Source organism: Chlamydotis macqueenii, chromosome 4 (assembly GCF_036417535.1).
Source record: "Chlamydotis macqueenii isolate bChlMac1 chromosome 4, bChlMac1.mat, whole genome shotgun sequence".
Classification (NCBI taxonomy): domain Eukaryota; kingdom Metazoa; phylum Chordata; class Aves; order Otidiformes; family Otididae; genus Chlamydotis; species Chlamydotis macqueenii.
Window position 1 is genome coordinate 27,815,451 of NC_141559.1, and position 16,354 is coordinate 27,831,804.

Here is a 16,354-nt window from a genome sequence, read left to right on the forward strand (position 1 = left end):
ACAGCTAGTTATTCTGTAGGTGTGCAGGCATACTACACCAGTCCTGTCAGACTGATGGTTGCTTACACAAAAAGGAATTAGCATTAACAGCTTAATGGCTTAAACATTCCCAGCCAGAAATGTTCTAAATAACTTTTTATTGTATTATTTTCTGCAGCCTTCCCTCAATTATTCCCTGTAGCCATTTCATTTCAGATCATTGTTACAAGAAAGCCTTTTACGGGCATTATCATCTGAAGGAGATACCATAAGTCTGTCAGATGTGGCTAGTGAATCAGAAGAAATCTTCAGTCTGCAAGTCCCTAATAAAAGCGTCATAGAAGGTGGAGTTCAGTTGAAGATTTCTTGCTATGTTTACAGGTGTCCAAAAAGATCTAAATTCAGTTTCTTTCCCTGGTTTTTGTTTTACACATGAAAACTAAGGTTAGATAGACAACCATCTCTCTCAGAGTTAAATGAAACGAATTAGCTCTAGAACAGTAGAAGGAGATGAATAATCCATGATCAATAAAGGATCTTAAGGTATAGAGGTTATTTCACTAGAACACTGACTACACTTACTACTTAAAGCCTGAAAATCAAAAAACTACCACTCACAGGAATAATTAACTTCATGCTGTTCAGTTCTTGGTTTCATTGAAGGTATGCTATTTTACACCAGTGCCTTCAACATTAATATAAAATGGGTGTAAACTGGAGAACTGTTGGATTCTGATCTCAATAGGCAATTCTTACTTTTTTAAAAGGTAGTTGGAATTAACAGCTAAAATATTTTCAGTATAAGGCTGAGAGCTTATATGTTGGTAACATTCATGTAGCCTAGTGTACAACCAGCTGGCTTCAAGATAATCTAGATTAAGGTGATAAATTGTAATTCTAAGTGTCCATGTAAGCCTGTCGAAGAACAGCAGTTCAGATGTAGCCTTAGAAGAGTAATTCGGCATGGAGGCAGATGAACTTTTGCAGATGTGTATGGAACAGTTCATAAGCCTGTGATTGTTTAGTCAGTGCCCATAAATGTGACTTGCCATGCTCCTTAGTTAAAGCTGCAGTAATTTAGTCTCCTGTGTCATTTAGAAGCAAGCGCTCAGTCTTCTGTGGGGATAGCTGAACGTTGTCAGCTTTTTTTTTGTACTGCTGTGAGGTGATGTGGTTTGAATTAATGTGACTCAGTTGCGGAGGAGATGTCTCAATAGCTTGCAAGGTGAGCACCAGTAACTGTTGAAACTATTCTGGAGCAGCTGTCTGTCTCAGGTTAGGGGATGTGATGAGCAAAATCTTTACAGTGATAGGTGCCAGAAATGAAACAGTGAATTTGATAGGACAACTCTGTGTAAAGAAATGCTTGACAATTTTTTTTTTAAGGCTGTCTGGTAAACATCCCTGTTTGTCCAAAATAGTGCTTTGTGTGTTTTTTTGTTTTTTTGTTTTTTTGTTTTTTTTTTTTACACCTATCCATTGGAAATGTTGGTGAGAATTCAGTATCTTCTTGAAACAGTGAAGGTTTTCAGTTTGTGAGGGGAGGAAGCTTCATCAGGAGACATACAATGCTGATGAGAACATGTTTTTCAACAGCTTTTACCTGATCTTTGATCTGGGCTTGTACCTGATTGACTGGGAAGGTAGTCTATTCTCTTTAAATGACTGTTGTTGAGATTTGGTCCCCTTCAGAAGCTTCAAGCAGAAATAACTCAAGCTCTGTACTTCAGGAATCCTAGGCTTTGCAAATTATCTAGGTAATTGTGGCTTTTGCTGCGATATTATTTATCTTTGTATTAACTGTACATTGTCCTATCACAGACTTAATATGTCCAGAGGATGATCATTTCCTTAGAGGGTGGTGGTACTCCTTTGTCCCCATGAGAGGAATGCTAGCTGGAGAGCTGGGCGGCTGGTTTTGCTCCAGGTGCTTTGGCATGCTATGGTTGTTGAGACAGAATTTGGAAATACCTTTACATTTATCTGGGATGGGACTGTCTTAGTCTTTCAGATGTGATGTCATGATTCATTAGAGGGGATGCACAAATTATGCTGTTTCCTGTGTTCTTGAGCTGTCTAACTGGTGATCTTATCTTGGAAACATTGATAGACACTGAATGTGATAGGAAAAGAAGCCTATGCTTGTTTCTGAATCAAGCTTATTTCTTTCCCTCTGGCCAGGTAAGCCACAGGACTAACTGACAGTATTTGATGCAAGTCTGAAAAGAAACCATGTTTGTATAGTCATGAGTCCTGTTGTCTTTTTTTCTTTTTTTTTCTTTCTTCTTTTTTTTTTTTTTTTAAGGGAATTTTCTGGAACACAACTTTTTACTGAACATGCTACTCAGATCCTCTTGGCATCTAAGCGAGGCACTGCGGTTTGCAACCTTATGTACAGAGCTTAGTGTGAGTCTATAACACCTTCCCTCTGACAAATTTGTGAAGGTAAATAGCAAAGATGTGTTATAGCTCTGGCAAAGACCACTGCTCAATATGAAGCTATTGGTTCTTTGGCAAAGGATACTCTTGCTAAAACAAGGTTTACAGATTATTTGCCATGGTATTAATCCTGCCCTGACAGTGAATGCAAAAAAAAGTTACTTAATTCCCAAGTATCTTAGAAATGGAAGGATCTATTCAATGTAACCATTATTTTATTCTTTTTCCTATTGCAAGGTCTGGGATGCTCTTCTTGGATTAAAAGGTCCAGATCTCTTCGTAAGGGATTAGATTTTGTCTCTGTACTTAGAAGAGCATTGAGGAAAGTATCACTGTTAGGGACTGTAGGAGTTCTCCGGTAACAAACTTAGTGGAGAACAAGACAACTCCTGAAACATGACACTGATGTATCCTTTTGTAGAATGGATTACTGCTGACTGGAGAATTGAATTTTGCATTTGGGACTGAGTGTTGTTCAATCTCTATGTGAGAAGTCTCTTAGTATTGCGTCTCTTAGTCTTGCACCTCTAAGCATATCTGTCTGGTCTAATTGACATATGTGCCTTAACAAACTTAGAAGTACAAATTTTACCCTTTTGTGTGTGTGTGTTTTGCTCAGCTTTTGTATACCTGTATTCAACTCCACTCTTTCTTCAGTTTTCCTTCTTACTGTGGAGCCCAGTGGGAATTTCATTCCTTAGAGTTTCAGGAGACTTCTATTAGAACCCACAGTGCCGACCTCTGAGAGGTTTGGGATTTTTTTTTAAAGGCTAGAGAACAAACCGTACAGAAATACATTAGCCAGTTCAATTAAAATAGGTGCAAGTGAGATGCATGATGTTTGGAGAAGGCTTTTTTGCTGCAATGATGCTATAATGAGTAGAAAATATTCCACATATAAGCTTATAAAGGCAGCATACCATTAGTCTGCATTAAGCCACTCTGTGTGATTCTCCAAGTCTCCTGTAAAGAGTAGTAGAAATAAATACAAGCCCTCCAAAAGAGAATGAATGTAGCTTTGCATAAGCTTATTTGGCAAACAATTGCGGTGGTTTAGTAGAACACTATAAAATATTTGGGATACAATCATTTCTATATAGTTGAGGTGCTTCAACAGTTAGCTTTGCATAAATAATAGTTTTTCATACACTGAGAAGGTGGAAGTTTTACATTGGTATGTAGTAGTGCTATAAAAAGCAGGGCAAGGTTTCTTATGCTTTGTCTACAAAGAGAAGTTAACTGAAATGTGTAAGCTGAAGTGTGCATCTAAGTACATACAGCATATACCAGTTGTAAGCCTCTTTTGATCACAATTTTTGTAGTATCAAAATCCTTTGGTTTAAGGGTTCATGATTTGCTTGGGAATGAGTTCTGAGCTCAGTAACAAGCTGCCTTGGAGAAGTGCAGATACTGAGTCTAACCAGTGTAAGAGGTAGGAGTTTCTTGTGTAAATGAATTGTGACCCGCTGTTTCTATTGTTGACTGTACTAACTGTTCTTAATGTTTTTACAGTGAGTTGTATTTAATAAGGCTATCTGTGTCTTGTTTGCATAATGATTTATGTTTCCCAAGAATCCATTCCAAATTCATTGAAAGCTACACTTCAAGGTATCTTCACACAATCACAAGCAATTGAATTAGAAGAGAGATAGGTAGGTAGCTGTTACTTAATTTAGCCAGGCTTTTTTTTCCACTCCGTATGTGCTGCACTTCACAGTCAGAATTACTGTTCCAGTGCAAAGGATGTGAATTTTCATAGGCTTAGCTTTTTGTTTCTAAAATGGGAAAACAGTAAAAATGCTTTCTGTTTGGATTAACAGTAATGAGATATGAGAAAACTCAAGCTTTAAGAAAATGCAGGTAATCCTGAAGCATATTTTTGCATGTAATATTCTTTCAGATACTGATATGACTGATGTAGAAAAATACTCCAACTTTTCAAAACAGAAACGTTAAGAGACAGGCTTGTGGAAAGACATTGACTAGTTACCCTGAAACTTTTGGATGTAAAATTATTTCCTTGAAACAGCTTTTTTTTTTTTTTAAGATGGCTGATGTGACATCTTACTGGACACACATGCATTATGCTGTGCTGTATAGCGGGGGTGGGAGGGCAGGAAAAAAAAAGAAAAGAGGAAGATGAAAAGAGAAGTTGCCATTTACTGCTTAACTGAAGATAGAACATCTCTGGTTCACAGAGCAGGAGAGCTGATACAGAAATAGGCTGTAGTTCACCAATTGGGCCTCCTAACCTTGTTGTCCTGCCCACAGCCACCCTGCAATGTTTGTCTCCACCCCTGAGAGACGTGAACTTCTTTTTGACTGTTTCTCACACATACATCTATTCTGCTAGATAGGGCTTATTTTTGCTGCCTTCCCTGATCTGATGGGGAATCTCTTTCACGTAACTTACCTAGGCAGTATCTGGGCACTCTGAGTGCTCCTACATTATGAACCAGTATTTTACGCAGTTGTTGAGCAGGTAACGCCTCTTGAGGTGCAAAGCATGAAGGAAGGGGTAATTTAGAAAAGTATCCTTTTATGCTGTTAATTGCTGCAGTAGTTCTAGTTGGGAGGAGAGCTTGTAAAAATAGTGGAAAAAATGTGTTAAGAAACTTTCTCAAGTTTTTAGATTAGATAAGTATAGGTGAAACAACTGCCATGTATTAGGATTAGGAATCTAGAGTGCAGATGTGCAGGGATGAAGAGTGAAGGGGAAGAGCTCAATGTTGTCAGTTTCACTGAATTTTTAAAGAGAAGTTACCATGCAGCATATGCTGACACATACATCATGAATAATTAAGGGTGTGGACAGTGGAGAGGGCAGCCAGCTGCACCTTCTGAGCCAGCTGCAGCTAACTGATAAGCTCTTCTAGAAGAGTTGTGCTAGGAGGAAGTAGCAGTAATCGTAGTTTGTGGTTACAAGATTATGGGTCATTGCTGGGAAGCTGGAAGGATAAACAGTGGATCAGCATCCTTGGTATTAAGAGAACACAACAAAACAGAAGGGGTATTGAAAAATCTCTAAATTCAAATTGCCACCAAGATGTTCACTAAACAATGGGTGACTCGTTCCAGTCATGTGGTGGCTTTCTCATGTTGACGTTAAGCTGTCCACTGTTAACTGTCAAAGCAGGAGATGGCAGAAGGAAGCTGAATTGTACCCTTCTGTCCTCCAAGTAAACATTCATGGCTTTGACCAGGTATGGAGGACTCCAAAGTCAATATTGAGGAAAAATTGTTGTCAACTTGCTAGACATATTGAACTACTTCATTACACTAAATTGCCTAATTTATTTTTGAAATAGTTTTAAGTATCTTTTTGGTGTGATTGAAATTCCTCAGGGCATAGTCCCAGGCCTTTAAAACTGTCAGGATGACCACTGCTGATAAGCTATATTCAAAAAACGCTGAGAGAATCAACATAATAGAACCTTTATAGACAGATACATTTTGAAGATGATTTTGCATCTTAAACCTCATAAGTGCTTAATAACCTTTTGGAGTCATGACAGCTTCCTGTGGTGAAGAAGCCCTTTTAACAGAGCCATAGTTTTAGAAATGATTGTTTGCTGAATGCTGCTTATTTTGCTAGTATGTAAAAAGTGCCAAAAACTTAGGTGTCTTTTCACTCTTTAACTCACTAATAACTGAAAGTTTAAATACCTTCAGAGTATTGTGACACTTTTGTGAAATACTCTATAGACATCAAAATGCATGCTGAATATTTATATACAAAGGGTTAATTGAAGTTATAGTGTAGCTTTTCTCTGTTCAGAAGATCTATACCAGTTTAGACTAGCTGAAGATCTTTACACTTGCTGAAGCAATCTTAGAGGATTCCAGGCAGTGATCTCTTGTGGTTTTTAGATCCTTTCTTGCAGGCTGCTGTTGCCTTTGTGCCTGTCTGCAGTCCCAGTGGTGAGACAACAGAGCTCTTGTATGGAACTGTGGCGCTTGTGGCAGCTATCAAAAGTATAGGCGATAATTTGAGCACTAGATTACTTGGATCCATAGGGCTGAGAATTTAGGTGTAAACAAAATGAGTGGGAATAGTATCTCAACATAGCCACTCCCTGAAGAGGCTGGGGCCTTTCTTTCACCAAGGATTGAGATGAAGAGACAAGGTTTTTTTCAGATTCCTAAGGCTCTCGGCTATGTTTGTAGCCATAAAACTACTGCCTGTCTTCCCTGCTCCCAGTGAAAGTATCAAAATACTAAAATTTTGACTAGTACCAAAATAAGGAATTTGTAGTCAGACAGTAAGAGAATGACAGGACACGAGGAAATGGAATGGAGCTGCGTCAGGGGAAGTTCAGATTGGACATTAGGAAAAGGTTCTCCACTGGGAATGTGGTCGGTCACTGGAACAGAGGCTCCTCAGGGAAGTGGTTGTGGCACTAAGCCTGTCAGAGTTCAGGGAGCATCTGGACGATGTTCTTAGTCATATGGTTAGGTTTTATGCAGTCCTGCCGAGGAGCAGAGTGTTAGACTGGGACCCTTCTAATTTGAGATATTCTATGGTGCTTCTAGTATACCTTTTTGTTTGCTGCAGTAGTCTTTCCTTTTTGTTACAATGCGAATTGAACACGTAATGCTTTTTTTACAGATGGGTATGTATAAAGTAGTATTTTTAGCGCTATTTAGGTACTAAGTAATTTTGAAAAAAAATATAGCCCATATTAAAGTATGTCTGCTTGATGAATGTGCATTAGTCAATTTCTGTAACTCTTAACTCCTGAGATGTTTGTACCAGTGCGGTGAGTGACGTGGCATGTAGCATCCTGGACTGCATGAGAATGTAGTTCTGTTACCTAAGGGTTTTGCACTGGAATCATATAGACAAGTGAAGATTTTTTTTTTTTTTTTTTCATGTAGGCAGGCTCTTGGCTTATGCTGTTGCCTAAGTGGGGCTTGAGTTGATTCAGTGCGGGCTTCACTGATGAAGAATTCTAGGAGTTCTTGTAGGTGCTGAAATCATTAATCTTTCAAGAGGGGGGAAAAACTGTCTCTTGGGTACCCACAGTTTTCAGTACAGTTATTTTGAATATTCCCTGGTGCTTTCATTAGGGTCACTTATGGCAGAAATGAATGGACAGTTTGTCCTAGTGCTGAAGCCACGTGCATTACCCCAACTAAAGGTCTGAGAAACAGAGGTCCTGACCTGCCCCTGTGGTTTGTCTGGAGTGACTGAGCTAGGAACAGAAATGCAGCTTCGAGGTGTTTTGGCAACTCCAAATCCATTTAAGTTTACTCATCCAATTTATCAGCTATACATTCTTGTTGACATTCTCATAATACTCACCTGCACGGAAGCCATTCATTAAAGCAGGAGGCTGGATATATGTTTGATATTTAGTGTAGTCTGTTTGGTATGTCCTGCACACAGCTGGCGAAATGCCACGAGAAGTACACGGCGTTAGTAAGACTCGGTGGAGCCACTCAAACTTCCGTTGTGGGAGAAGCAGCTTATTACCTGCGATACCTACATTCTGAGGGATTTAATTTTAGGCATTTAGGGACGAGTCATACGTTGTGGTCACAGATGACTGTCCAGTTTTAGACCATGAAGGAAGGCTGAGGGAGCTGTTTGTACTGTCCCCATATGTACTACTGATATATTGTAAGTGACAGAGACTGAGTTGTGATTCTAGATAAGCTTTAAGTAAGTTGTAATGAGAGTTCATGGGGAGCTTGGACAGCACCACACCTAATCTTAAGACACTGACTTTGCTGCTCAGGAGACAAAGGGTAAATGAAAATGGTCAGCGTTACCTAATCTTGCAAATAGACTAAGATTGTTTCAAAACTGTTTATAAATTTAAAAGAATAAAAGCTATGGGAATTCCACCTTCTCAAGAACTTGTTTTTAGAAATCTGATCATGCTGGCTTTTAAGATCCTTACACTTTTTGTGTCTGTACTATGGAAGGTGGTGACTCAAAAGCTAAATCCTGTGTTTAAGCCCATCTCAAAACACAATGTTATGTAAAGGTATAAATACAGGCTTTTGCCCCGGCATACCTGATGATGTTTAAGGGTATCCTCAAGGGATCACCTGCGTTTCTGCTTATGCAATTTAAAAATTATTATTATCATCTATTTTTGCCTTTTCCCCTCCATATAGCATTTGCTTGAAGCAGTAGCTTCCTTTCCACAGACTTATTTTTAATTACGCATTAGTATTAGTGCTGAGTAATTTTGTTTGCTAAGGAAATCCCCTTGCAATGACCTACAGACTTTACAGTAACTATGAAAGAAACTTTAGGCCTACTACCTAAATTTTGTATCTTTGTATTTTGCTCACAATAATGCAGTAAAACGTTCTCTTCCAGTGATGTATTAATAGTGTCCTCATCTAAAAGCAATGTTAATTTATTTCCTAATTTTATTTTTAACATCCTTTTTGAATGGAATTCAAGATAAAAACAAAGTAATGCCTGAAATGTGTTCTTTCTGTCTGTCCTTTACAAGTCCATAGCTGGAGGGCTTCCTGCACAATATTGCCTTTATGCCAGCCCAGAGAGTAACTATTTTGCATAGCAGTTTTATGTTTTGCAGAGGCAGTCATGAAACAGAGGACAGGCGTTACGCTGAGATGTGGGGCTTTCATACAGATGCGCTGTACTGTCTGAAGGTACTGACAGTCATGCAAACACCAGTCCAGTTTTACACCAGTATTTATCTAGCGTATCTGCATCGATATTGCTTCATCTATGCAAAACTCCAGAAAGGAAATGACCCTTTAGTTGTTTTGCATCTTTGTCAGATGGTCTGTGGTGGTGGTATCTGCAGTGGTGTATGGTTATCAAAAGAGATAGCAAACCCTGATATGGACTGGTGTGAACACAAGTCCTGTTCTGCCTCAAAGGTGGTAACCTTCAGCGGAAGAATGGTGCAGGGTGGACAGGTGGGGGCAGTAATATCTTAAAGTACTGCAGCCAAATCTGTGAGAACCTGTTTGTTTAAAACCTTTGCATGAACTCCTTGAACATGAATTTGAAAGAGAAAGCAGCAGCAGCCTGTCATGATGATAGAGATTGCATAGCAATTGGAAACAAAAGACTTGTGGATTAACACTGCAGAATTTGGGCAGCTTCAATGGAACTACTCTGAATTTATTCTAATAGAGCCAAAGGCATATTTTTGCCTTTAGCTTTTTGTCTTAGTTGATAAAGAATATCCGCTCGCACGGTCGTAAAGAATTGTTGTAACCTCCTAAATCTGTGGCATTTCAGAAAGAAATGGAATATGGTACACAGTAAAAGAAAACCACACAAAAGATTATGCTTTGTATGTTAAGATTTTAAAAGATAAAATCACAACTTTTAAGACTTTGGTATCTTTAAACAGTAAAAATGTAATTTGTTTAAAAATACCCTCAAATGAACAAAAGACAAACCCTGAAACTGAGACATGATTTAATTATAAGCCTTGAACAAGGAAACAGCATGTTCTCAGAATACTTAATTACAGCATTGTTTTTAGGTTGTTTTTTTTTTTGTGTGTGTGTGTGTGTTGCTCCAGTCAGTCTTCAGCAGAAAGAATAAAAGGCAAAGAAAACACGGAAGTACAGTAAACATCTTGAAATGCAGTTTCCTTCTTACTGGGAAGCTACCACATGACTTGCTGAAAAATATTTAAAAAAAAATTAAAAAGACAGCTTGCAGTTGTTCTTTGGTAGCATTAAAACTTAATTATCTGTAAATTTGCTTCTTGTGAAAGAATATTTTACAAGATCTTTCAGGCAGCACTGCAGTGTTTAAATGCTTTTGCTGTTCTATGAGTGAATTTAAGGCAAATACACTGAATTGTTTGATTGTCCTGAAAGCATTACTCATTGACAGATGAGGGCAGAAACAGAACAAGGCTTTCTGCTATTAATGTATAATGATTTTACAGTCTAAACTTTTAAAGGTGAGAAGATATTAATTTTGACTGAATTCAACATGCAAAGCCAGTTAGGGTAACTCAATCTTCTGCGACAACAGTCTTTTTTGCCAGTCTCACTAAAAGATGGCTGAGAGCTGAACTGAAATGGGATCTGCATGTCAGTCAATATATTGAATGTGGGTTATTCATCTTAAAAATACACACACAGTAACTGTTCCAACAGCTAAATTTCTGTACAGACTTCTGCTGCCAAACAGCATGGGTCCCAGACATCCCTTTTTGAAGTTGGTAGCAGAGTTTTTTTTTTTTTTTTCAGACTGACAAAAAGATCAGCTACTATTTCTCTTCTTGGACCAGTATTTCTCAGAACTGTGCCCCCTGTGCTCTTACAGGTGCAAAAATCACCTGTGATTATGTCCTGTACTTTTTTTTTATATGGTAGATGAATGGAAGAACTGGCATTTTTATGTTGTATTGAAATCAAATATTGTCAGCTCAAAAGGATTTGGGTCAAAAATATAAAGGCACGTTGACTATTTTCACTATTGTTTCAAAGACATATCTAGGGTGGATTCTTATGGTGTGTTGAATTAGGTGTGTGAAAGCCAGGAGTTAAACCAAAACTCTGGTATCCCTGTTCTTGTCTGCAGTTCACTCTTGCACTTTATGCTGCATACCAGAAGCAGCAGCATGTTTTTGTGTCAGTCACACTTTATTCTTATGTGATTTGGTGTATGAATTGTATATATGTTGTTAAAGTATTTAACTCTTTAATATTCCAAAGTGTTTTATATATTATTTCCTCCTCTAATTTACAGTCTATAATTATAGACAAGAAGAAAACATAAGGAGAGAAATGGAAAAACTGAATAAAGTCCTGCTGTTAATTTGAGTTGCTTGGAATGCTATTGCTTGGTTGCATTTCTATGCAGAATCATGGGTATGCACCTACATGCAGTTAGTAGTTTGCTTTTTTTTTTTTGTATGCAGTGACCTGACTCTTCTTTTAAAAGAAGAAAAAAAAATACAGTAACAGGAAGGTAAGTGACACTACTGGTGTCTGGCATTACTACTTTAAAGGAATTTGCAAGATTTTCTGGTTTTTAAGCATATTTCATCTTCTCACTGAAGTGTATTCTAAGACAGCAAATTACCTACCTGACCAAGATTCTGACCTGGTTCATAAATTCAGTAAAAATCACACAAATCCGAATGGAACATTCATTTAATCAACTGTGCTTTATCAATAAACACCAACCCCACCACCATCAACAACAATAAAAACCTAAACCCAAAATGAACCCTAAAGTGCTACAGACCATAAGCTAAGGGCATGGAGTGGTGGCTGAAATGAGCATTTTCAATTTCATTTTGAGCTGGTTGAGGGGATAAAGTAATTCGTATCTGAAGAAAAGCAAGCCAACTGCTTTCTGATCTCCTCACAGCAGAGCAAGCATATAGGGAATCTAGTCTTGAAAGTTCTTAGGTACTCTTCTGTGCTGTCACTCTGTTTCGTGCTGTCATAACCTTTTGAAGGTATGTGGGTTAGCCACTCCTGCAATTGGAGAGTCCTCAAAGTCTGAGTACCCTTCTGTGTTGTGAACTGAGATTCAGTGCATTGCACAGCTGTTCTCCTCCTGCTGTATAGCTTCAGCTGGAGAAACAGCTAGACAAAGTGCAACCCTGCCATGGTGTGAACCATCTCCAGTTCATGGAGGTGATCTAGGGACCTCTGCATCAGGGTTTCATGGAAACAAAAGCATAAAGAAGGGTGGCTGGCTACACCTAAAAGTGTGTCTCAGGCCACTGATTACCTGTCACACTTTCCACTGAGCTACTTAAGAACTTGTTGCTTTAATTCCTGGGTTTGGGCTGTGAACAAAGGGATTAAGCTAGCAGGGGCATGGAGGAAAGCTTGTATGAAGTTTGGAAACCATACTTGAGGTCGTTTCTTTGGAGCTCCTTTGCAGATGAACATACCCAATTTTTATAAAGAAAATCCACAGCAACATTTCTAGCACTGCTTTATGAGAAAACAGAGTATTTTTTTATGATATATTTGTGACGTTCATTCCAGTTTTATATGCCTCTGTAATTTTATGGGGAAAAGGAGGTGGAAGTCTGAGGCCATGTAAAATCTCATGACTTGAGAGAGCCAATACTGAAAGTTACCTGTTGCAGTGTTGTCACAGCTCATCGTCATTCCTCCCCCTCCACTGCAGTTTTCAGGAGCTCTAAGTTAATTTGCTACATCTGAAAGAGTTGTAACTTTCTACTGCTCCTATTATTATTGTTCCTCTCCTTGGAGTAGAAAAAAAAATAAACCCGCACCACTTTTATTATTTTTTTTTCTTCTGTTGATGTGTATGCCCTGCTCGGTGAGCCCTCCTGCCCTCCCGTTGTGCCGGCTCGGAGAGGCGCGTTGTGCAAGGGCCCATCGCCCCTGTAGCCGGGGAGGCGGCGGGAAAGCGGCCGTGGCCGCTCCGCTTGCTCTCAGGGCCGTCCGAGGCGGGGGAAGCCGCTCTCCAGCTGACTGGAAATCCTCGCGGGAGCGGTGTCGCCTCCTCCTCCGCGGCGCCATCTTTTCTTCCCCCTCAGCGGGACCGTTCAGCGTTCTCCGGCCCGCGGAGAGCCGTTAACGGGCGGCGGGAGGCGGCCGCCCGCCCCGCCCCCACCGGCTGCGAACGGCCCGAGCGCCGCCCCAGCGCGGCGGAGACCTGGCTGGGTGGCCGCCGGCCCCAGGGACCGGTTCCCTCCTCCGCCCGTCGTCCCGCAGCAGCGTCTCTGTGGGCCATGGCGTTGAGGGGGCCGCGGCGCGGAGCCGCCGCTCCGCCTGAGCCGCCCTCTCGCTCCTCCCGGCGGCTGCGGGCGGCCATGGGCCGAGCTGCGCCGCCGCTGTTGCTGCTAGCGGCGGCGGCTGCTGCAGCTGCTGCAGCCGATGGCGGGCCGGACGTGCACAGCCTGCGGGGGAGCTGGCAGCTGGGCAACGCGAACGGCTCGGTGGTGCTCCAGGGGGAGGTGCCGGGCTGCGTGCACACCGCCCTGCACCGCCGAGGCCTCATCCAGGTACGGTAGGCAGCCGCGGCGGCACCCCTCGCCCGGCTCCCCCTGGCCCTGGACGGCGGGGCCGCCTCCGACCGTGCCCGGAGCGCGGCGGGGAGAGCCGAGCAGGCCGCTGCGGTGTGGCGGCTGCCGAGGAGAGGCCTCGCACCTGCTGTGCCCGCTCTGAAGCGGGCAGCCTGCCGCAGAGGGAACAAACGAGCCCTCCGTGTGAGGCCTTCAGGAGCACGGCTAGAGGCAGCCCCCTCACCCCCTAAAAAACACCGCTCTGCACCGGGAGCTGCCTCAGCTGCTGCAGGTTTGGCTGGCACTACTAGTGCAGCTTTCAGGCTTTGTGCCTTTCGCTGCTCGAGCAGCGAAGTGTTTGGTGGCTGCAGCATCCTCAGGTGGAGATAACTGGAGGTTATCTGTGGCAGAGCAGTTACAAATTGGGCCAGGGATACAAATGCATTCCCACAAATTAGGCCAGGGATACAAATGCACTACCATGCTCTGCAGTGTGTGAGATTCTGTGGTTTTAACATGGAACCAAGATGCTGACACCAGATACCTACAACAGCATCACAGCATGTAAGTCATGTTTACCTACAACATTACCTCAAAAGAATGAAAAGTTAAGCGCACCCTGCTGAAGTTTGATTTGATGCAAGAAGTCGGGATTTCGGGCATTTCAGTCCATTAAAAATCCCTTTTAACGCTTGCAGAGCACATCAGAACAATTGAGCTTGTGTGCTCCCGTGCTGCCTCAGGGAAGTATATTCTGAAAGATGAGTATAAAACTGTTACATTTAAAAGACTAGTTCCTGCCAGCTTCTTAAACACTTTTAAGAAGCTTTGCTGCTGCTGTTTACTGTTGCCTCTTTTCGTTTTCAGATTTATGAAAACATAGTGACCATGTTCTGGGACAAATGATCAAAACTGCCATTGTAGGTTGGTAGCAAAGTACCCTGATAGCAGCATAAGCTGCTTGTCACCCAGACCTGACAAGAAACACGGCACTAACTGGGTCATCGTTAAAATAGGATGCCTTTTTAAAAGGAAGTATGTGGAAAGTGAAATGTGTACCTGGAACAAGGAAAATAAATGAAACATAGCGAAGTTAAAATAATCTGTAAAACTGAAAAGTAGACTGTACTAGCAAACATGAAATACTGTCACACATTGCCTGAGTATATCAGACCTGTCTATATTTGTTGTAGGCATTACATATCTGTATTTATTGTGGGCCCAATGTTGCATTTCTTGTACAACATTTATTTAAAAAATACATTTTGGATGCGTGCATTTAATATTTTCTGTTTTTAAATTTTTCTTCTTCAGACTATTATCCTGCTCTGCTCTGACTAAAGTTAGAGAGACGTAAGGAGAAAGTGCCATTATTCTGTGTTAGCATAGGTTGGGAATCCTAGCACTAATAATAGATTCCAAAGAGTGTCACTGCCAGATAAAAGAAATAGTCAGCAGTAAATACACTAAGGAGGGAGAAGCTGAGCCGTGGTGGTCTGCTGTTTCAACATCTGTATGCTAAGTGATGTGACATTTTGAACATATACAATTAAGGTTTTAAAATGGCTTTTCTCAAGTTTTAAAAAGTACAGTGGGCAGGTAGACTATATATGGAAGATCAGTGAAGAGAACTGCATCAGTTCTCATGCAGAAGTGCATAAGATAAACTGAATGTCTCAGATGTTTGGCTGTGCTGGGAGGCGTTGCTTTAAGAAGTGTGAATAATCGTTCAGGAGAAACTGTGACCAATGCACTGACTCACACAAGATAATGACGTAGTGAAAAACTCACATTTAACTACTCACATTAAGTACTCTTACGAAGTGAGAAAATATGATTGCTAATTTAGCTGCATTGCTGTAAAGTGACTTGTAATTTTAGTCATTTTAAGCAGCAGCATGATGTTTTGGAAATGAGGCTGTGATCATGAACTCTCATGTGCCTGGGCAGAATCCCAAGCCTGCACAGAGGCACGAGAGCTTAGTCAGCCGGCAGGCCAGCAGCATGGGTCTTGGTAATAGGTAGATGGTGCTTGGCTAATTAAATCGATGATGATTGGTTGTGGACACTTAGAACATGTTTACGTGAATACAAGTATAAACTTGCTCCAAACATGTGCTGATAGGGCCGGCTATGAACCCGCTGTAGTCTGAAACTGTCGCTGAGTTGGTGGTGTTAGAATTAGTATGCTCTGCTGAGGAGCTGAGTTAACCGAAATACTTCACTAGGGGGGTTGCTTGACCTCTGGACTGGACCCAGCTGGTATCTGGCTAGTTCCAAGCTCAGAATGAGCTAACATCTTTCCATGTGTAGGTGTGTACAGGTAACTTAAGATCAATTTAAACCCATTCTTCCTCAGTTTAGCAAAGCACAGTTTACAGAAAGAAGCATGCACACCAATATTTGTACCAGAATAACTAATTTGTTTTAAAATCACATTTTTGTTTAAAAGGTAGAATGGAGAGTATACCAAAATACGTGAGCAACCTTAGCAGATTTCAAATCTGTCACGGACAGTGTTAAATGTAGTTGATCCCTACCACCACAGTTGTAGAATTCTGCAAAGGAGCAAACCTGGGTGGTTTGGAAGGAGCCGGTGACATAATTCTTTACTGCAACATGTGGCTTTGTGCTGCAAAGTGTGGCTCAGCTGTTTGTCCTGAGATTTCTTCATTGCAGTGAAAATGCTTATGACCAAATGTTTTCAAATGCAGATACCTAAAATCATATTCCTGTATTTTTCTGTGTGATTTGCAGAAATCATGGCAAATAGCAATGCATCCTTTGCTTCTATATCCTTGGGAATTTTTCATGGGTTAGCACCCAAAACAGAAATTAAAACAAAATTTGGCAGGTCCTACTCCAACAATGTAGCTTAATGAGTATCTCACAAATGAGGGGAAGGAAAGCAGCAAGAATAAGCTGACAGATATTAAGCCTGCAAAAGGTGACTTAAATTGCAAGAGTAGACTGCAAGC

General features: G+C 40.9%; 1 protein-coding gene across 3 annotated transcripts in view; it reads left to right on the plus strand.

Annotated features, from left to right (window-relative positions):
- The first annotated feature begins 11,545 nt into the window (after positions 1-11,545).
- MANBA (mannosidase beta) overlaps positions 11,546-16,354 on the plus strand; it is a 55,550-nt gene continuing 50,741 nt past the window's right edge. Inside the window, exon 1 of one of the 3 annotated variants that reach the window (XM_086746702.1) lies at positions 11,546-13,376. In XM_086746702.1, the coding sequence (XP_086602828.1) occupies positions 13,104-13,376 (273 nt within the window). In that variant the 5' untranslated portion in view covers positions 11,546-13,103. The other 2 variants (XM_086746703.1, XM_086746704.1) reach the window with 2 other exon arrangements.